We start from the raw sequence: 22,373 nt of genomic DNA, 5'->3' as shown, positions 1-22,373 counted from the left end.
GGTCCGGGAAGATCCCACATGCTGCAGAGCAACTACTGAGCCTGCACTTTAGAGCCCGTGAGCCACAACTACTGAAGCCCGCGAGCCTAGAGCCCGTGCCCCGCAACAAGAGAAGCCACCGCAATGAGAAGCCTGTGCACTGCAACAAAGAGTAGCCCCCGCTCACCGCAAGTAGAGAAAGCCCGTGTGCAGCAATGAAGACCCAATGCAACCAAAAATAAATAAGTTTATAAGAAAAAAACAAAGAAGTGCATATCTTATTTTTTTAACATCTTTATTGGAGTGTAATTGCTTAACAATGGTATGTTAGTTTCTGCTTTATAACAAAGTGAATCAGCTATACATATACATACATCCCCATATCTCCTCCCTCTTGCGTCTCCTTCCCACTCTCCCTAACCCACCCCACTAGGTGGACACAAAGCACTGAGCTGATCCCCCTGTGCTATGCGGCTGCTTCCCACTAGCTCTCTATTCTATTTTACATTTGGTACTGTATATATGTCCATGCCACGCTCTCACTTCGTCCCAGCTTACCCTTCTCCCTCCCCGTGTCCTCAAGTCCATTCTCTATGTCTGTGTCTTTATTCCTGTCCTGCCTCTAGGTTCTTCAGAATCTTTTTTTTTTTTTTTTTGAAGTGCATGTCTTACTAGGTCACAAATTTGGATTTTAAATATTTTGAACTGTATTTCCATTTAATCGGATTCCTGTATATTTTATGTTATGTGTTTAAAAGCACTTTTTAGTTATTTGTTTATTTTAAAAATTTATTTATTTAATTTAATTTATTTTATTTTTGGCTGCGTTGGGTCTTCGTTGCTGTGCGCAGGCTTTCTCTAGTTGCGAGCAGGGGCTACTCTTTGCTGTGGTGAGGGGGCTTCTCATTGCGGTGGCTTCGCTTGTTGTGGAGCCCGGACTCTAGGTGAGCAGGCTTCAGGAGTTGTGGCTCGCGGGCTCTAGAGCGCAGGCTCAGTAGTTGTGGCGCACAGGCTTAGTTGCTCCACGGCATGTGGGATCTTCCCGGACCAGGGCTCCTCCGTGTCCCCTGCACTGGCAGGAGGATTCTTAACTACTGCGCCACCAGGGAAGTCTATGCACTTCTTTGTGAATATATTAAACAACAAGCTCTAGGAGTGCATCGAATACCACAGTTTCCAAAAGGTGATGAGTGTAAATGGTGAGTGCAAATAATTTTTTGAAATTTTGAGGCAACTGTGATGTGGTAGAAAAATACCTGTAATTCCTTTTGGTGGCAAAGTAACAGTTAATGTGGGTACTTCTGTGGTTTCTTGCCTACATTCATATTTGAAGGAGAAGCTACATTTCAGTTAGGTGTTGGTGAAAATAAAAATGTATTTTTTCTCATTCAAGTTCATGAACCCCAAGTGATATGCCCTGAGATAAAGGTTCTAGATTCTTCTGATTTAAGACTCTGAATTATTGAGTTTCAGCTATTCTGATGCCTTGGATACTTGAGACAGAAAAAGCAGTGAGTAACTTTTATTGAAGTGATAAGTAGATTTTAGTGAGCATTTCTCAACGTTTCTCCCTATCCCCACCCCTGCAGAACATCCAAGTTCTGCCCCATCCACACAACTTTGTGTTCCAACTCCATTTCCCTCCTGGCAATCACGGAAGAAAGGTTCTAAATTTCTCAGACCCACATGATTTCTCCAAACTGCCTTTACCAACCAAGTGTCACCTTCTCCTTCGCCTCCCTTATCTATCTTTATCCCCTGTTTCCCACTATCCTAATGATTATAGCAAAATGACTCACAGTTCACATAAAATAGATTCAGGAAGTTTGCAATGTCTAAGCACAAATCCACGAAGTAAGAGGATCATAGAGTCACAGAAGTAGGTCTTGAAAGCCACAGAGGCAACCTCCTAACAGCTTTAGTACCTGAACCAGAACTTCACCAGATTCAGTGTTTGAGACACCAGTTTTCCTAGAAAATAAGAAAGGAAGAAAGTAAATAGCATTTATTGAACACTGAAGTATCCTGGGACTGGTGCTGTATTTATATTTTCTCACTCTTTGGAAAATAAAAAGCAGTGAGCTATTAATATCCCCATTTGTGAATGAGGAAAGAGACTTAAAAAGTTTAAGTAACCTGTCCAAGGTCACACACAGTTAGTAAGCATTATTTCTGTACCTCCCCCTCCTCAGTCTGACCGACCTGACACTCACAGAACCACTGAACCACTGAACAGGACCACTGAAACCACTCAGAGAACCACTGAAATGACTGCTCAGAAGTCGTCAGCAGTCGCTGTGGGGCTGAACGTGAAGGGCGTTCCTCTGTCCTCCCCGCAGCCTTCAGTACTGGCCACTTACACCCTGTTGAAACCGACCCACCTTTAGCTTTGACAGCATCACTTTCTGGTTTCCTCCTACATCTTGACCCCTCCTTCTCAGTTTCCTTTGCCAGTGTAGCTTCCTCTTGGCCACCTATAATGTTGGAGCCCCTCAAAGCCGAGCCTTGGCCCCCTCTTCTCTAACTGAACGCTGTCTCCCTTTGCAGCTGACCCCAGCCCATGGCACTCATTACCCTTGATACCCAGAAAAACCCTCTCCCTGCTCTGAGCTCCAGGCAACTAATGTGGATATCTTGCCCACATGCCCAAAGGTGGTCAAAACCCTTCTGTTTGTCGAATGAACCCCACTTCAGTGAAAAGCACCTTTCTTCACCCAGCTGCCCAATTCAGAAACCTGAGAATGGACCCTTACTTCTCCTTCTCTTTCACCCTCCTATTCAAACACCAAGTCCTATAGATTTTGCCCACTAAGAATACCTAGACTGAATCTGAACCATCACTTCTCATCATTGTTGCCAAAGCAGCCTCCAAGCTCCTCTTCTTGCCTCCCTTCACCCCATTTCTCCTGCTTAAGGTTTTCAGCAATTTTCCATTACTCCTTCATATTAAGACCAAAATCGGTAACATAATCGGTAAGGCCCAGTTTCAGCTGCTTCGTACCACCCCCAACAGACTCACCTGGGCTCACTCTGCACCCTACTCTTCCCCTGACCTGTACTTCTTTTCGTTCTTCAATTACCCATGCTTCCTCCAGCCTCTGAGCCTTTGCATGTGCTGTTCACTCTGCTTGGAATGCTGATCCCTACTCTTTTCATTAAGTTACTTCCTACTTCTTTGGATTTCAGTTTAAATGCTGCTTCCCTAGGGAAGCTTTTCCTAACCATCCAGACCAGGTCAGCTTTCCCAACAGGGCAATTTTTCACTTAGGGCATACTGTTCTTTTATTTAGTACTATGGTCAAACAATCAATTCACTGTTTGACATGTTTCCCCTTCTATGATGTAAGCTCCATGAAAGCAGCAACTGTCTGCTACTCAGCCCATCCCCACACCCTAATACAAGGCTTGGTATGTAGTTGAAACTCGGTACATCTCTATTGAACTAATTAATTAATTATAGGGAAGTCTCTTTTTGCCATACTTCTGTAGACTTTTCTAGAATGACACAGACCAACAGGTGATTTTATATTTCCAAAGAAAATGAATAAGAACCTAGTTGGAATTTACAACAGACAATGACTGGAACCTTTAAATCAAAAAATCTGAAATAATCCCATTCTACTTTGCTGCTACTTAGATAAAGGAAAGAAAGTTTCATTGTGCTACTTATCAATGTCTGTCATCCAAATGCATGGCTAAATCATTTATGTGCCTGGTGGTTTCCAAATGAATCATTATTCACTATCAACAGTGATGAACGGTGCCCTCATAAGAAAATGTTATTACCATTTATAGTCACCTTCATGGCTGTCAAAATGTATGTTCTCATACAACTATCAAAACCAGCTGGCTGACAAATGCACATACTTTCTTCTCTGGATTTTTCAAGAAAGATTAAATGTACATTTCTTTCTTTCTTTCTTTCTTTCTTTTTTTTTTTTTTTTTTCATTCCATACCCCGGATTTGACTAGTAGCTTCCAGGTAAGGCACCGCACACAGCAGAGTGTGATTTAGAGGGATCAGAAAGTTGTTCAAGTAGACTAAAACAGCAGATGATGTAATGATCTGAGCACATGAAAACCAGGTCAAACCAAACTTGCTTTTGCCAGCTTGACAAGGCCACTGGAGTCCCTTACATGTACTTTCAGGTTGTCTCTGTTGTGTCAACCTTTAAATAAGGAATTTTTGTCCTATGCAATATGCATCTTTCTTGGTCAAATGCAAGGTACCTATTTTAGCTAGCTATTCCTCTCTTCCAAGCAGTTTACAACTGTGAGTAATGTCTAAGATATACGTATTCAGAAGCAAGCAATTTAAAACAGCACATTTAGGTTGCTAATCTTCTGCTTTAAGCATCTTTGATTTGTAAAGGACCTGTAAGCATCAAATGGCATTTGATACTGTGCCTAAGTGACACTGGATTTTAGTTCTCACAATTCTGTTATCGCCTTAAAATAAAAAGTGCATGATGGATGCTCCACAAAATGACACTAGAAATTATATTTAATGCATCTGCCATGGAACTAACCATTGTCCTAAAACAAGTTCAGACACTGAGAGGACAATTCTGCTTTCAGAAAGAAGAAATGTAACCTTGGCTTCTCAAGAAGCTATATCCCTTCTGCAGTAACTCTTTCCTGAAGCTTTGATTTAAGATTTAGGATTTCCAAAATTTGACTGACAAAGCTAAGTGTCCCGTGCCCCCATACTGATGTCATTCATTTCTAATATTAGCAGACGAGCAGCTCAGGTTCACCTGGGAAAGAGGAGCTTTTATTTTGAGTTGAACAGGAGCACATACTAAAAATGAACACAGTGAGACTTCCTTCTGGTATATCTGACACAGATAAAATAGGAAAACCAGTACAATGCAACTGTTTTGAATCAAATGGGAAAGAAATTCAATCTAATTATACATTTGATGTGCTTACAGAATCTTTTTGTGGCCTCACCTGTGCTAACGCTGAGGAATTAAGAAATAAAATGCAATTACATTAAGTTGTTTCAATGCACAATGTCACACAAGGTCATGAAGTGTGCATGAAAATTCCATATGATTGGGATAGAGAAGGTTCCAGGACATCTGTCACAGCCCAGCATGATGTGTAAACTTGGCCATTATTCGGTGTTATAGCCACACAAACAAGCTTTCAGATGATGTATTTTGGGCTCATTAGATCAAATGTGTCAAGTATTTGGGCTTCTGTTATCCAGCAGAGCTTAAATGGATCAGAGGGCCTAAACAATCACCCTACCTCCACTCAGTATTGTGCAGACATGAACGTGGGATTACCCCTGGAAAAAATAAGACTTAGAGACCAGATATGGCTTATGCACGGAAAATACCTCTCACTTTAAAAACAGCCAACTGTAAGGAATTCCCTGGTAGTCCAGTGACTAACACTCTGTGCTCCCAATGCAGGGGGCCCAGGTTCGATCCCTGGTTGGGGAACTAGATCCCACATGCCACAACTAAAGATCCCGCGTGCTGCAACTAAGACCTGGCACAGCCAAATAAATAAATATTAAAAATAAAAAATAAATAAAAACAACCAACTCTATTTGGTAATCATTCCTTCTAGCAGGTAAAAATATTCAGAGAAAGAGTTAAAGGAAATAAAAACACTAAGGCTCAGTGCGGGACCTATCACCACTGTATCGATATTTGTCTCTAATTGAACTTTTCTTACAGTGCAAAATCTTCTAAGGCTTTCATTCCAGAAAATCTGCCCTGGGTGTTTAAACAACAATGGCAATAAAATGGGCCATGTTGAGTGCTTGTTACTTTGCAGTTTGTGTTGGCTGACAGTTCTCAAGTTTCTCAAGTTTGGCCTTCCACACCCATAGCAGAGTGATCATCATCTCCCTAAGTCACTGTCGTAAGGAAACTTAGGGCAGGTCTCCCTAGCTTGGGTGCTGAGATGCTGCTCAGTAAGTGCCCAGTGTCACAACCTTGCCCTATTTGAGTTTGTTAGAAAAATTTCTTCCTTTGCATAGTTTTCTGCACCAAGTTACGGTTCCCTCTTGTGCTCAGAGTCACTGAAAGATACTAAAATTACATGAAACTCCTTACCTTGATCTTTTTCCCCGTGACACCCACATAGTTATGCAAATACAAACCTGAGAGAGCTCCTCCATGTGCTCTGAAAGACCTCCATGGGAGGATATACCACACCGTATTGTGACTATATGGTTGCTTTTCTGTGTCCCTCAGAAAAGGTAGAGGATAGAGAACTCCTTAAAGGTAGAAAACTGTGCCTTGTTCCTCTCTGTATCCACACGTCCTTGCACATTGCCTTGAACAGGGTAACCTGTGAATAAATCTTCACTAATTCATCAATGTCAAGTATCTCTACCTGGAAGACTGTTAGTCACTTATGTATTTTTTTGCTTTTTTTGTTCTGGTGTAGGTCTTTTTTTATTCTCCCCACTATATAGCTTTTGCTCTAGATTCCTATCCTTTAAAATCAGCAGACTTTGGGAATTCCCTGACAGTCCAGTGGTTCGGACTCGGCGCTTAACTGCAGGGGGCATGGGTTCGATCCCTGGTAGGGGAAATAAGATCCCACATGCCCTGTGGCATGGCCAAAAAAAAAAAGTAGACTTTTAGACCACAAAGCAAGATCTTTTGGCTGTACATCCTGTGGTTTTCTGAGAAACTACTAAAAGAGCAATTCCTGGTGCAAATTATTTTCATGGGAGAGGTCCAATTATTTTTCTCCTATTTAGCAGTTCAAAATATTTTTCACACATACCTTTATGCAATAGTTTCCTGCCAGGTGGACATATCCAATTCATATGGAAAATTTAGCACTATGTCTGTGAGAGGGTGAGCAGAGTCAGAAAGCACCAAAAATAATTACGCTTTGCATTCGTTTACTGTGAACACATTAGCATACATTATCACGTTCCAGCCCCACCACAGTGATCCTGAATGAATGGCACAAGTATTAATACCCCATCGTACTATGAAGAAATTGAACTCCAAGGAAGGAAGTGATTTCTCCAAGGTTATCTAGCTAGTTGGAACAAATGCACAAAAACCTGGGTCTTTCAACTCTTTGCAGTGTGATGCACTTTGGACCATGCTAGGAAATGAAATGTGTTGCTTAGGTGGAATTTTATAGACAATAATAGCAAGCAGGGAAAAGAAATAGATGCAAAAACAAGAGCACTGGTTACTAGCTCTAAAGAAGGCAAACTGTGGAAGAATCAAGAGAGAACCTGGAAGAACCGAGCTGTGGAAAATTTTATTGGAAAAGTTGGTGCTGTTTTTGTTTGAGTAGAAGTAAGGAGAAAAGTTGTGCTGTTATAAGAGCATCTGATCAGACAATAAGGAATATACTTTTCTACCATGTTTCAATAGTGTAAGATTCATCTCCTCACACTGGACCCCTACAAAATTCTATGAGGCATCCTCTCTCTGAGAATTTGATTTCTTCTCTGAGGGCAGTTAGGTGGATGACAGGAAAATGGGTTGGGTCTGGGTCTCCACAGACAAACACTTTACAGTGAAGATTAGAGCACCTAGTTCTCTCCCTACTTAGAGAATGAAAATATATTTCCTTTCCCTGGATTAACTTTTAAGGATGAAAAGCAAAGGTGTTGATGGGGAAAGGAAAGAATCCTTTAAGGACTATCTGACCTTCTTGTAGGAATTTTGTGTAGTTTTTTTTTTTTTTTAGGTTTGCATTTTCAGCTTTTTTATTTTTATTTTATTTATTTATTTATTTTGGCTGCATCGGATCTTAGTTGCAGCACTCAGGATCTTTGTTACGGCATGCAGGATCTTTTGTTGCAGCACACAGCCTCTTTGTTGAAGCATGCGGGCTTCTCTCTAGCTGTGGCATGCGGGCTCCAGAGGGCGCCAGCTCAGTAGTTGCGGTGCACAGGCTTAGTTGCCCCGCGGCATGTGGGATCTTAGTTTCCGACGAGGGATCGAGCCCACGTCCCCTGCTTTGGAAGGTGGATTCTTAACCACTGGACCACCAGGGAAGTCCCTGTGTAGTTTTTTTAAAAAAAATAATATATCAGCCATAAAAAGAAATGAAACTGAGTTATTTGTAGTGAGGTGGTTGGACCTAGAGTCTGTCATACAGAGTGAAGTAAGTCAGAAAGAGAAAAACAAATACCGTATGCTAACACATATATATGGAATCTAAAAAAAAAAAAAAAAAGGTTCTGAAGAACCTAGGGGCAGGATATGAATAAAGACGCAGACGTGGAGAACGGACTTGAGGACACGGGGAAGGGGAAGGGGAAGCTGGGACGAAGTGAGAGAGTGGCATGGACATATATACCCTACCAAATGTAAAATAGATAGCTAGTGGGAAGCAGCCACATAGCACAGGGAGATCAGCTCGGTGCCTTGTGACCACCTAGAGGGGTGGGATAGGGAGGGTGGGAGGGAGACACAAGAGGGAGGGGATATGGGGATATATGTATATGTGTAGCTGATTCACTTTGTTATACAGCAGAAACTAACACACCATTGTAAAGCAATTATACTCCAATAAAGATGTTAAATATATATATATATATATATATATATATATACACATATATATATATATATATATATATATATATATAAAATTTAGTTTAAATAGCCTAAAGGATTATTTTGTATTTGTTCTTTTAATAATCCTTATCCATCAAGTTGCCCCCAAGGAGCTCACATTCTAGAAGGAGAGAGACAATACATTTGTAAGCAAATTAATGAAGAAGATCATTAGGGCTGAAAAGCTATGTTTTGCGGGGCCACTTTGTTGTTGCGCTGAGCCTAAGCACATTTTGGGCTTTCTAGTGCCCAAATGGAGATGAAAGAGTCTCTTCCGCAAACCGCAGGCCTGCCTCTGGGGCTCTGCCTCTACCATGGCTCTAGTCAGGAGCAGCAGCATCAAACGTGAGACTTATACACCTGAAACTAACACAACATTGTCAATCAACTGTATTTCAATTAAAAAAATTTTTTAAGTGAGATTTAATACTCCCAGTTAAAATTCACCTGACGAAATGACCATGTGTTGCTTTATTTTTATTCTAGGAATCTTGGAAAATCAGGACTCAGAGTTTCTTGCTTGGGTCTTGGTAAGTACTCAGGGTATCATGTGGGGGTGGGCTGGGAGGTGGGAGATTGGGGAGGATACCAGAGAATGACTGGGGTGTAGGTCAGGACCCAGTCTCAGGTGAGAAGGGACTTCCTGACCAACATTGCCTCACTTCTCCTTCTGAGCCTTTCCTGCCCCACACAGCCCTCCCCTTCTCAGACCCAGGGAGCCACTGTGATCATGATGCCTTATCATGATGCAAAAAGAAACCTGATATTAAAGCACATCTTAGAGGAAGAGACTCCTCTCTTATTCCCATTTAGCAAGTGTGAAGAACCTCATGGCATGTATTTGTATGCTCACCTCACCTGCAGCATCATATGAATTTTTTTCTATCCTTATCTTCCCTTTGCCTAATTTTCTCACTTTTATCTATATTTTAATGTATTTTATGTACTTTTATAATGTAACTTAAATGTTTTAGGGACAAGGTTTTATATATACATTTCCTTGCAGAAACTGCAAATATTTAAAGAATAGTAAGTAGAGATGGCAATTTTAACATCATAAGAATGAATCTGAAATGGTAAAATCTGAGTGTGAGACTTGGGGTAGCATACAGCTTCCAGACATCCCCCAGACAAGGGAAAAGGCAGCCTTGGTGTTCAGGCAATTCAATATCGTCAGAACTATTTCTGTAACCTAAGAGAATCTAGACCAGGATGGTAGCTGAGGAAGTAGTGAGAAATGGTCAGATTATAGCTATGTTTTGAAGGTCAAGCCTGGCAGATCTTCTGTTGGACTCTATTTGGGATGCAAGAGAAAAGAGAAGAGTCAAAGATGACTGCAAGGGGTTTTTTTTTTGCCTGAGCAACAGAAAAGATGGAGTTGCCAGTAAGTGAGATGTGGAAGAATGAAGGAAGAGAGACTTAGGAAGGAGGGAGAGCCAATTGATTTGGGACATATTAGACATCCAAGAAAAGAGGTATATAGGCAAATGGATATATGAATCCAGAGTTTAGAAGAGAGATGTGAGCTGGATGTAGGATGACTTGAGAGTCACCAACATGTAGATACTGTTTAAGCCATGAGACTTAATAAGAATAGTAAGGGAGTGAGCATAGATAGTACAGAAAACAAAAGCACGTGGTCTGTGACCTGGGAAGCCCATTAAGAAGTTGGGGAAATGAGGAAGAGCCAACAAAGAACATTGAAAACAAGCAGTGGGTGTGGAGGAGGAGAACCAGGAGAGCAGGGAGTCCTAAGAATCCAACGTTTCAAGAGGGCTGGAGACCAACCCTGTCAAATGCTGCTCATAGGTCAAGCAAGATGAGGGCCAAGAATTGATCATTCAGTTTAGCAACATGGAAGTCACTGATGACTTTGAAAAGATCGGTTTTGGTGGAGTCAGGGGCTCACGCATGATTGGAATAGGTTCAAGAGAGCATGGGAAGAGAAACACTGGTGGCTGCTCTTTTGATGACTATTTTATAAAGAGAAGCCTAGAAATGGAATGGAAGCTGGACAGGCAAGTGTGGTCAGAGAGGGTGCCTTTACACACAAAAGAAATGACAGTATATTTACATACTGATTAAGAAATTCTTTTGGGGCTTCCCTGGTGGCGCAGTGGTTGAGAATCTGCCTGCCAATGCAGGGGACACGGGTTCGAGCCCTGGTCTGGGAGGATCCCACATGCCGCGGAGCAACTAGGCCCGTGAGCCACAACTACTGAGCCTGCGCGTCTGGAGCCTGTGCTCCGCAACAAGAGAGGCCGCGATAGTGAGAGGCCCGCGCACTGCGATGAAGAGTGGCCCCCGCTTGCCGCAACTAGAGAAAGCCCTCACACAGAAACGAAGACCCAACACAACCAAATAAATAAATAAATAAATATATAAAGAAATTCTTTTGAGAAGGAAAAAAATGGTTAAGATAAGTAGAGAAAAAAAATACCTGGAATGATTTCTTGAGGACACAAGAGGAAAGTAACATGAAAGAAGGCAGAGTACATGGGCTTTGAGGCTGGTAGGTGGGTTGATGGGGTGGCAGTGACGGTATCTTTAGAAATTATCTTCTACTGCTTCTGTATTCTCAGTGAAATCAGAAGCAAGGTCATCAGTTGTTAGTGAGGATGAAAGGGAGGTGTTGAAAGTTTGAAGAGAGAGGATGATGAGAGCAGAAGAGTGAATGGACCAAAGGGATGGATCAAAGTGGCCAGACAGCATTAAGGGCCTGCTTGAGATTCATGCTAATAAATTTGAAGTGAGACCATCTCTATGGCCGTGTGCTTTTCCTGCAGTCATGTTCAACCATGCAGGTCCAGGTGGGGTTTTTCAAGGGCATAAGATAAGAAAAGAGAGGCAGAGATGCTGAGAGTTTATGCAGAGGGGTGATTGTAACGGTGGACTTTGGGGTTGAAGCTGAGCAGGGAGGAAAATGAGGACTGAAGCCAGGAAAATGAGGAGGCAGAGGGACAGTGAAGAGTGGGCAGGATCAGTGAATTGTACCTCCAGAGGCCCAAAGGATTGTTGGAGTAAGATCAGCAGAGATAGTAAGCTGGAAGAGTAGAAAGTGGTGGTTTGAAAGGGGGATGCTTGAAACTGAGGTCATGGGAGGTTCAGCTATTGGTAATGACAAAGTCTAAGGCATGTCCATTGGGAGAGAGTGGCTGAGGTTGTGCTGAGTGCAAGATCAGTAGACCAGAAGAGGTCGAGGGCCTGAAAGATAAAGGTTCAGGGAAGGATTACTTTGGAGGTCATTGAAATCACTAAAACATATGGCAAAACTAGTATTGGAGAGAGTGACAGTGAACCAGAGCTAAAATTTTCAGATGAGAGGGATTGACTAGGGATGGGTAAGTGACTGCAACATGGGGGGGACTGATGATGTGAGATCCAAAGCTGGTTAGGGGGAGGAATTGGGAGGAGGGTTTCTTGACCCCTGTTGAATGGAAGTGTGGAGACCAGGGAAGGGATGGTAGTGAATGAATAAAAGATAGTGGCAACAAAAAAATAAAAAAAAAATAAAAGATAGTGGCAACAATTTCTGCCTCCTTTCACAGTATTGCAAAAACACTGAAGGCTAATGATGCCTGAGTTTTTCTGATTCTTCTTAATGATATGATTTGGGAGGTGAGGGTGGTCTTTGCTCACCATAAGACTAAGGGAATTTGACATTTGCTTAATTTATGGCTTTGATTTTGTTACCACTTACTTGTATTTGAAAGACCCTGTAGATTCATTATCAGGGATATTCTAACCTTAGTTTTTTTTGAGAGTGCTTAATGGTAAATAACTATTCACTATTTATTATCGAAAGAAATTAAGAAATATAACAATTTAAGAAAATATGAATTAAGAAATAACGGTGAACAATCATACACAATTATCTCATAGAATCAGTATCTATGGTGGAAAATAATTTCATCAAAAGAACTGAGAAAACTCAACCAAAAGCCCTTAAGACTATAAAAAATTCAGGTGCTTATGAAGTGCCACATGTAAATGAGTCTCCAGAGGGCAGACTACAGTTTTTTAAAACTGTGTGTGAGCTGTAGGTATTTTGGTGAACTTTGAAACAGACTTGATTCAGGAGCAGAAAGTCCTGATTTGAGCTTCAAGTTTTTTCTAAGAGCTTGAATGCTTGTGATAAGACACTGCATGAAAAATTAGGAGGAAACAAGGAAGTTCATGGGATTGACTGGCTTCATTCAAAACAGGTAACAAAGCTTGAATAACTATTCTTTGAGAACTTTTCTGAGCTACCTCTGTAAACCACAGGAGACCAAAAAAATTCATAGAAAGGAATAATGCACCAGCCTTAGATAATTTGTCAGGCTCTGCAGACCTCAGCTCTCAAGTCCAGGTGGAGCTGGGTTTACTGTTATAGGCTTAGGATATCAGTTCAGTTACAGCCCATGTTCAACTGAGGCCTTGAAAATTAAGTATTAAATATTCCAAGCAATCACACGACTACAGATGTCTTTTATTGAAGTACTTTAAACGTCATATTAAAGCTAACAATTCTGACTTTCTTCTCCACCAGAGAAGGACAGGCTGGGAATTTCTTGCCCTGCCAAGCTTCCTTTTGATAAACTAAGAGCATATGTAAATGGGAGCAGAAAGGTGAAATAACCCAAGGACGAACTGCAGATACATCTAAAGGAACACAGTTCTGCTAACAAAAGAATAGGGGGAAAAAATCAAGTGGAAACCTGTCTGTGGGCTGCTGTGGCTGGACTGGTTTGTTAATACACTGACCACTGCTCTCGAAACCCAAAGTCAAAGAAACTGATGGGAAGGGAGAAAATCCACCAAAGAGTGATTGAACGTCATCTCAGTCTAGTGGGAAGTGGGATCATCTTCTGAGAGAGGAAGAGAGAATTTATGTATTCATTCATTCATTTACTCATTCATCCTCAGCAAACATTTAGGAAGCCAGGCATCATGCTGGTTACAGGGGATATCCAGATGAAAGAAGCAAGGGCCCTGCTCTCAAACTGCTCACAGCGTAGTACGAGTCAGGCACGCAAAAATAGACAGTGCATTGGAAGGATGCCATGATGGAGAGTACAGTATGAATCAAGCGTGAGGAAGGTCTTCTGGGGAATCTGGAGCAGCTTCACAGGGGAAGTGCTGCTTGAGTTGAGACTTGAAGGGAGTCATTAAGTAGAGAAAGAGGGCGAAGGATGAAAGACAGAGGGGGCAACACGAGCAGTGGCCTGGAGGGAGACCCATGGAGCAGGAGGTACTGTGGGAAACACTAGTGTATGTGCAGAATATTTCAAATGCAGGGTATTAGGGAACCACAAGAACCGAGCCTGGAAGGAAAGCTAGGCCTGATCAGGAGGGCCATTGTTTGCCTTGCTAAGGCATTGAGCTCTAGTCCTCTAGGTCTCTGGTGTTCCTCCAAGTCCTGCATCCCCAAGGTCTCAGGGAATACTTGGGGGATGAGGCACAGACAGGGCTCCACCTCTCCCTGCCCTCCTCCTTCCATTGCCACCGCTTCCATCAATGTAGCTCCACTTTTTCTAAATGCAAATATAAATATGACTTTTAATGTAAATTTAAATGTAAAATTTTAATGTAGTACGTCATAAATGACTTCATGTTTTAGAACAGGAGTAGGTTCACAGCAAAATTGAGCAGAAATTTCCCCTTACCTCATATACACACAACTTCCCCCACTATCAACAACCCACGTCAGAGTAGTACATTTGTTACAGTCCGGCACTGACACACCATTATCACAAAGACTATAGTTTACATTAGGTATATGTATAACTTTGGTGTTTTACATTCTATGGGTTTGGACAAATGTAATGACAGGTATCTGCCATTATAGTATCATACAGAGTAGTTTCACTGCTCTTAAAATCCTCTGTGCTCTGCTTATTTATTTCTCTCTGACCCCTAACACCTGGCATCCACTGATCCTTTTACTGTTTCCATAGTTTTGCATTTTCCAGAATTTCGTATAGTATGGACATCCTACAGTATCTAACCTTTGCAATTGGCCTCCTTTACTTAGTAATATGTATTTAAGTTTCCTCTGTGTCTTTTCATGGTTTGATAGCTCATTTCTTTTTAGTGCTTCATATTACATTTCAAAGGAAAAAAAGCATCCTTCTTCCAAAAAAAAATTTTTTTTAAACCCTGCTCCAGCTTGTGAAAAGCCATTGAAAAACTTGGATCAGGAATAGGACATGATAAGATGTATCAGTACTGTTTTCCGGCAATGATATGAAGCCTAGATTAGAGGGGGAAAGGGTTGAGACTGGAGTCAGATGATGAGGTAGTGGTATTAAAGATGTATAGGAAGAGCGTGATTTTTTAGGAGGAAAAATAAACAGGACTTGGTGACCTTGGGATGCAGAATGAGAGGTCTCCCTGAGCAGAGGAGGGTGCCCCAGTTCCTGGATTGGGTGTGTAGGTGGACAGGCTGAAATCTCAGAAGAAGGAGATGCAGGAGGGAGCAGTAAGAGGAAGGAGAACAGAGGAGACGCAGGAGCACTGTTGGGAAGAGGAGACCCGAGAGCCTGCCAGCTTCAGCTTCTGATATCCAGAGGGCATGGGGAGGGCTGGAGAGAGCTCCGGCTGGAAATACAGACCCAGGAAATTCTAACAAGGGTGAACGCATGGTTGTCACTGAGGTCACCTGCAAATACAGAGAACTGAGGTATTTGGACAGGTTTAGGACACCTGCCTTTTGGAGTCTGTCAGACTCCATGCTCCCAGAGATCGCCTCTGTTTTTTCTACACCCCTATTGTACTGTCAGCAGATCACAGTATCTAGCAAGTAGTAGGTGCACAAATATAGTTATTGAATGTATGACTGGGTACATGGATCAATCTCTAAGGAATGACAAAATGCACAGTGGGTAATAGTGAAGATCCAGGGGAAGTCAGAAATCATGAAATGCTGGGGTCCAGCCAGCCTGGTTCTTTGGCTTTCCAGTAGCGTATCAACACAGAAACCGAGAAGGCCAAGTGGAGGTGAGGAGAGGGCATAGAGAGAGGCCCAGCATCAAGGATTATCCCCAACATGCGTCAGGGCCCAGGGGGTCTACTCTGTACACAGTGACACGCGTCTAGGCTGGGTTGGGGCTCAGAGTATGCAGCAGGGCTCTCACTGCTGCAGATGGAAAGGGCATCTACCCACACACATTAGGAGCAGGAGGCCCTTCTGATTCCTGCCACTGGAGGTGACACCCCACAGCAGGCAGCTGCTCCTACAGGTGCTCAAAAGGGGCAGACTTTACCCTGTGCCACTCACTGTGGGATATACATGCTTCCCTCCACATAAGAGGCTTGCAAGAAGAAAGGCATGTGATAGTTAATTTTATGTCAACTTGACTGTGCCACAGGGTGCCTGAAATGGTCAAACATTATTCTGGGTGTGTCGTGAGGATGACTTTGGATGTAATGAACATTTGAATTCATAGACTATGTAAAGCAGATTGCCTTCCCTAATGTGGGTGATGGCCCTCCTTCAGTCAGCTGAAGGCCTGAATAATATAAAAAGGCTGAGCCCCCTCGAATAAGAGGGGACTCCTCCTGCCTGACTGCTTTGAGCTAGAACATCAGATTTTTCTGACCCTTGGGCTCAAAATGAAACGTTGTCTCTTCTTGGGTCCTGCTGGCTTTTGGACTAGAACTTACACACCATCAGCTCTATTGGTCCTCAGGCCTTCAGACTCGGACTGAATCTACACATGGGTTATCGTGGGTCTTGAGCTGCAGATGACAGGTCTTGGGACTTCTCAGCCTTCACAATCATGGGACACAATTCCTTACAATAAATCAATCTCTCTATATATATATGTGTGTGTATATGTATATATATAATTTCCCTCTATGTAAATATATTTTATTATATATTATAATTATATAGAAAATATATATAAGTATAAAATATATTAATATTTATATATAAAAACATATAATAAATTTTATAAGAAATTATAAGGTTCTATTTCTCTGGAGAACCCTAACTAATAAAAGCATTTTGCTAGTTTTGTAAAACATTGCAGAGGTGTATGTGGCAAAGCAAACAGTCAGGTATTTCTAGGGAGTGAGCAAGGTTATGGGAAGATGGGAGGAGCACAGATGAGGGGGTATGTGGTCACTTGTTCATTTTTCAGCTGAGCACATATGGATCCTCATGTAGAAGACCATCATCCCCAAAGGAGTCCTCCTGGGCTGTTCACTGGTCAGGAGGGCATGTTATGTGTTCCTGCCAGACGGGGCTGGGTCTGGATCTAGCAGTGAAGAAGGGAAGGAACACCCTATGCCTTTGGTGCCTGATTTCCATAAACCTCAAGGCGGTAATTCCCAGGCAGAGCAAACTGACTCCACGATCATCACGTTCTGTGTTCATTCAGGCAGCCCTTTCACACTTCATCCTTGAAGGAATGAAGTCATAAAGTAAAATATTTTAACACCTTGGAGACACTGAGTGTCTCAAGAGGTGTTTCTTCCCAACTCTGGCTGCACAGCAGAATTACCTGTGGTGCTTTTTACAAAGCAGATAACCAGTCTCCACCCAGACCTTTTGAATAAGAGTCTCCCAAGGCACAGGTGTTTTTAAAAGACTGTCCCGATGATTCTGAGGCGTAGTGGTAGGGTTGGAACCCGTTGTCCTCACCAGGTGGAAGGAGATGGCAACGTGTGTGGACTGGTGTCTGGTGAGCCAGGTGCTGGCTGTGTTTCTCTCCTGGCTGCTGCCTCCAGGCCCAGGCCCTGGAGCTGGCTGAGGCACCTCCACCGGAACTGCGGCTGCCAAGAGGAAAACCTGCCAGCTCAGGGCTGGCCTCGGGCTTCTCTGGAGCCAGCGTCCTGGGGCGGGCAGCTTGAGCTCACCTCCCCTTCCATTCAGCGCCTGCCACCTGGGCCCGTCTGCCTTGTGCCCTGCCCTAGCCAAGGGAACCTTCTAGAGCAAAAGCAGTGAATCTTATGACTAAACTGTGTGGGCTTCTTCTTAATGTGTTGCATATGTGCAGAATGTACTCCTGGCTCATCTCCCTCTGCCTTAGAGATGCTCTCACTGCACTAAATATTTTGACACTAGGAAAACATGACATTAAATGTTTAACATGAATGATATTATTTTTGACACCCTTCATGATTCTCATTCTTGTTGCTAAACCCAATGTAAACTAGCCATCTCTCCTATTATTATAATAACATAACAACAACAACATTAAGTATTTATAAAATACCTCTGAGACACGAGAAACAATTTTAAAAGGGCAATTTCTTCTCAGAACGTTTACCAATTTTTTTGCTTAACACAAAGTCAACTATCTTAAGACCAGGATACCCACAGAATTTAAATCGTGCATGAATATTAAACATATAACAAGAGAATTATAGGCTTGTCACTTTTCCTGGAACGTCTACCTTGAATAAATGCCATGGTGCATACACATTAAAAATGAAGAGGCATTTATATTTTTATAAAATTGTTTTAGAATATTTCTTCCTCATTTTCTACTTTGATGGATAAAATCCATTTTCAGAATTGCTGACAACTTGGTTGCCCTCTGAATTATCAGTGGCTGCCGGCCATGTGCCGTTGCTTCCCTCATAGAGGGTGTCAGGAGCTGAGACACAGCTGGGTGACAGACGGGCAGCCTGATGCTCCACACATTGTCAGAGTTGGGTTCAGGGAAGAACTGGAGAAGAGAGAGCAGAAGGGTCTACACAACCTCAAGTGTACACACACACACACACACACACACACACACACACACACACACACACACACACACCCTAATCTCCCTCAGTGCAGTTATAAAAGGATGAGTAGCCCTCATTCGTTAATCTGTGATCCAAAAGTGAAACAAGTAGTTGCAAAACCATCAGATAGTGGGGGAGAAAAGGTTTTCCCCAGACCCAGATATGGGCAGTGTGTTGGAAGTGATGACAGTTTGTAAACATGGTCTCACAGCTGTGAGAGGAATTAGTCTTTGCAGTCATCCCCGCCTTTACAGTTGAGAAAAACAGAGGCAGGAAGAGGGGAAACGTCTCGTTCAAGGCCAGTGGTAGAGACGACAGAGCCCGCATCTCCTGCCCCTCCACCAGCCGCCTGTTCCCCACCACCCCCCGCCTCCAGTCTCCATGGGCCTGCAGCCACTGCCCTCTCCGCCTCTCTCCACCTTGAGAAGTGAACAGCTAGACCAGGCATGTAAGGCCCCCTCCAGCTCTATCAGCCGTGATATGGGCAACAGTCAAGTTCACTAAGACTCCAGGGTAACAGCCGGGTGAAAGTGCCTTTACTCCACTTTAGAACTAGAAAATGTCAGAGCCTAAACAACTCCTGGCATCATTCTCCAGAGTAGGGTAGACAAAGATCCGTCCAAGCTCCACAGGCAGAATGGGGGCCAGAATCTGTGATTCTGGTGCATGATCAGGTGAGCTGTCCCCATAAGAGATGTCAAAGTGAGAAGGCAGCTGAGTGCAAACGTTTTGTTTCTGTGTGGATGCCCTGAAGGACTTTCCCTCCGTGCCACCCTACAGACCTACAGACCTCACGAAGCCCTGCCGTAGCTCCTGTACTCAAAGAAGAAACGTACCTATGTATATGCGAGTGTATTCATATTGCTTACCCAGACTGTGCCCTATACACACTCTACATTTACGAAGACTACATTTATAAGATTATTTTCCTGTACCCCCTTATTTTTTTTAAATCCAGGGATCGAACCCGTGTCTCCTGCATTGGAAGGGCAGAGTCTTAACTCCTGGACCGCCAGGGAACTCCTTCCTATACCCTTTGCAATATAAAAACCCAAATGAAAGTTTCAATTTCAATCAACCATGCAATTGAGCTACTCCAATAGTGAGGCTAAAACATGAGGGAACCCGATGGGGTGCCGTCCTCTCGTATGGTTGGGGCCGTGCCTCTGGTGTGCTTGGCTTAAGTGAGGCAGGGCCATGGGGAGCCATTCCTGGAGGGCAGCATAAATGCCTGAGGGGTAGGCTGCTGTGGGTTAACACACTGAGGGGAAATGTGTGGAGATTTGTATGTAGGCCTTTGAGGCATCAGCTGGATGAAGTTAGGAATAAAATCCCAGTTCTTTTTCGCACTACTAAGTCAACCAGGAGCCTTCTAGAGTCAGTGAACAGAAAACCCAGTTCGAAGCAAAGTGAAAGCATCAGCTTAAGCAGAAACAGAAATTTTTAGGCTCATAGGGACAGTGGACCCAAATGGCTTGATCCAGGGATCAGACTGTGAGCTCTGCAAGCTGGAGGCTTGTCCATTCTCAGACTGCCCTCAGAGTGACAAGATGGCTGCACATGCTCCAAGCCATATATCCCATTGGCTCTGACTGCCTTATATATCCATCTGTGAATCGGTCACTGAAGAACTGCAGGCAATCAAGAACCACCCCTGAAGCTGGGGAAGGGTTTAAATCCACCCCAACCACAGAATGCAGTTTCCTAAAGGAAATTTAAAGCACTCTTGCTTAAAGTGCTCTGAGTTTCTCTGCTCTGAGTGAAGAAGAAAAGATATCCCTGGATCCTGAAAGCCCTTCCCCCACTTATTTTAGCTTATCTGAGCCTTTTCTATGTCTTTGGTAGCCAAGGTTGAAAATCAAAATTCTCCCAGCCCTTTCTGTAGCATGAGGTATGCGCAGAGTTTGCTGAGTCAGCTCATGTTTACCTTCTGCTCCCTCAGTTTGCCTAATGGACAGAATTTTCCTCAGCAGGATAAATATGTAGCTTTGCCTTTTTAATACTTCCCCATCATGTTGAAGGATCTGGGAGACCTGAGGCTCATTTACAAATAAAAGCTTCATCCTAACACCTGGAATATGCAAAGGAGGACCTCCAGGAGAGCAAAGCAGAAAATACCATCAATGCTCACTTTGTATCTGACTACTAATTAAAATGAGAGGAGGAGGAGGCTACCCAACATGCAGTTACAGAAAGTGGGTGATGAGGTAATGAGCGGTAGCTAAATTAGAGCTGACAGCCTAACCATGGGGATTTCTTCAGGCTGAAGAGAAGGAGACAGGAGATGACGGTCCTGGCTTGGCTCTGCTTGCAATTACTAGAAACAAGTTTTCTGGGGGAACTTGTCATGTTTCTTCTTAGTCTCTTACTCTACCTTCCTTCCCGTTTCTCCACCCTCTGCTCTATGCCACCCTTTCCTTTGGCCCTTTCTGAGCAGAAACTGTAGCCCAACTCAGCCGACCTGCTTTCAGTGGTGATACTTAACTGCTTCTGGCTGAAGACAGAAGGCAAGACTGGCCCTGAGACTCATTTCTAGAAGTGACCCTCTGTCTGGCTTTTTTACCTGTCACACCATTCCAGTCACCCTTCCTTCCAGCACCTTCCTGGGAGGGCTGGTTGGCTTCCCTGGTCCTGCTGGTGGATGGGCTGCCTCTGATGCCACCCATGTCTCAGTTTGAGCTCTTAGAGGGTAGAAACTGAGGCTGATTCCATCATCCCTGGAAAGCACGGGGTCAGCACTCCTCTCCTTCATGTGTGTGTCCAAAGATTTCACAAGATGTGCCACACGGCATGCTGGGGAAACAGGAGAAAAAACACACCAGAGCACCAGTGGCCACCTTCACACAGCCCACGTGCGGGGAGGCGGGGAGGGGGCAGTGACCTGATTCCCAGGCAAGATGAGATCCTTGGGCTGTGTGCCCCCAGAGGACACCTTGCATTTATGTTTGCTGGTGATAGCTTATTAGTCTGACTTATTTCCTGCTTGATTATCAGTTCAGAACACATGCCTAGATCAGAGAAGCTGCTTACATATACTCATTTATGGAATGAATGGATGAATGAAGGAATCACAGCGTGACCAGGGCTCTGAGAGAAATATGAGGTGCTGTGTGAACACATATGAGGGCTGCCTAAGAGGAGATCATGGAAGGCTTCCTGGGGGAAGAAATATCTGAGCTGAGTATGAAAGGATGAATAAGGTAGGATAGAGCCAGGTCAAAGAGAAAACAAGGAAAAAAGCAGTTTAACAATAACAGAGGTAGAGAGACAGAGAGATAGAGGTATAGGACACAGAAGTGGCACAGATGATGAAACAACCACCTCTTCTGGGGAATGAAGAAGGTGCTGATAGGGGCAGTGGGATTTTGAAGGATGGATAGGAATCTGTCAGGTGGATAAGGAAAAAAAGCCACAGGCATTCCTTTTAAAAACATTTCCTACTTACCCTTCACTCAGATCTAGGCTTGATGGTTGCTTTCCTGACCATCCACGTCTAGACAGAGGCTTCCTGTTAGTTCTTATCACAACCCGTCTTACCAGGATGTGGTATTTTTCTGTCTTCCCCACTGGACTGGGAGCTCCGGGAAAAAGACACCATTATTATTATTTGCCATTTTGACCCCACCACCTGGCATGGCTCTGAAAAATTATGGGGCTCAATAAGTGTTTTCTAAATGAATTGATAAATAAATTTCAGGAAGAGAAGCCTGGGAGTCTAAACCAGCATGGCCTGGAGAAGGAACTACATGGGAGAGAAAACGATGAGAGATGACTTTGGGAAGATTATGAGTAACGTTGGAAGCCATGCCACGAAGCTTGGAATGTATCTGTTTCGTGATGAGGAGTCACTGAAATATTTCACTCCAGGTGTTGCTTGGCCAGATGCATTTTAGGAAGCTCATTCTGATCGCTGTGGTCACACTGCAGACAGCAAATTAGAGAGGACTGGGAATAGAGGCAAGGAGACAGGCTGCAAACGACTCAAATATTCTCACTTTTACAGAAGATTAAATGTAACAGTCAGTGAATTGCCCACTAACTGTGAGCCCAGTTCATCGCACTGTGAGCATATACACAGAGCCTGCGCAGAATAGGTAGGGGGACTGG

At 43.3% G+C, this 22,373-nt stretch overlaps 1 protein-coding gene across 5 annotated transcripts in view; it reads left to right on the top strand.

Annotated features, from left to right (window-relative positions):
• KCNAB1 (potassium voltage-gated channel subfamily A regulatory beta subunit 1) overlaps positions 1-22,373 on the top strand; it is a 419,545-nt gene that overhangs the window by 290,342 nt on the left and 106,830 nt on the right. For all 5 annotated transcript variants that reach the window (XM_082394420.1, XM_082394418.1, XM_082394419.1 and 2 more), the window contains exon 2: positions 9,027-9,070. In XM_082394420.1, the coding sequence (XP_082250546.1) occupies positions 9,027-9,070 (44 nt within the window). The remainder of the gene's footprint in view (positions 1-9,026; positions 9,071-22,373) is intronic.

Source organism: Balaenoptera borealis (genome assembly GCF_965194805.1).
Source record: "Balaenoptera borealis genome assembly, chromosome: 5".
NCBI lineage: Eukaryota > Metazoa > Chordata > Mammalia > Artiodactyla > Balaenopteridae > Balaenoptera > Balaenoptera borealis.
This window is presented reverse-complemented; position numbering and strand designations above follow the sequence as displayed.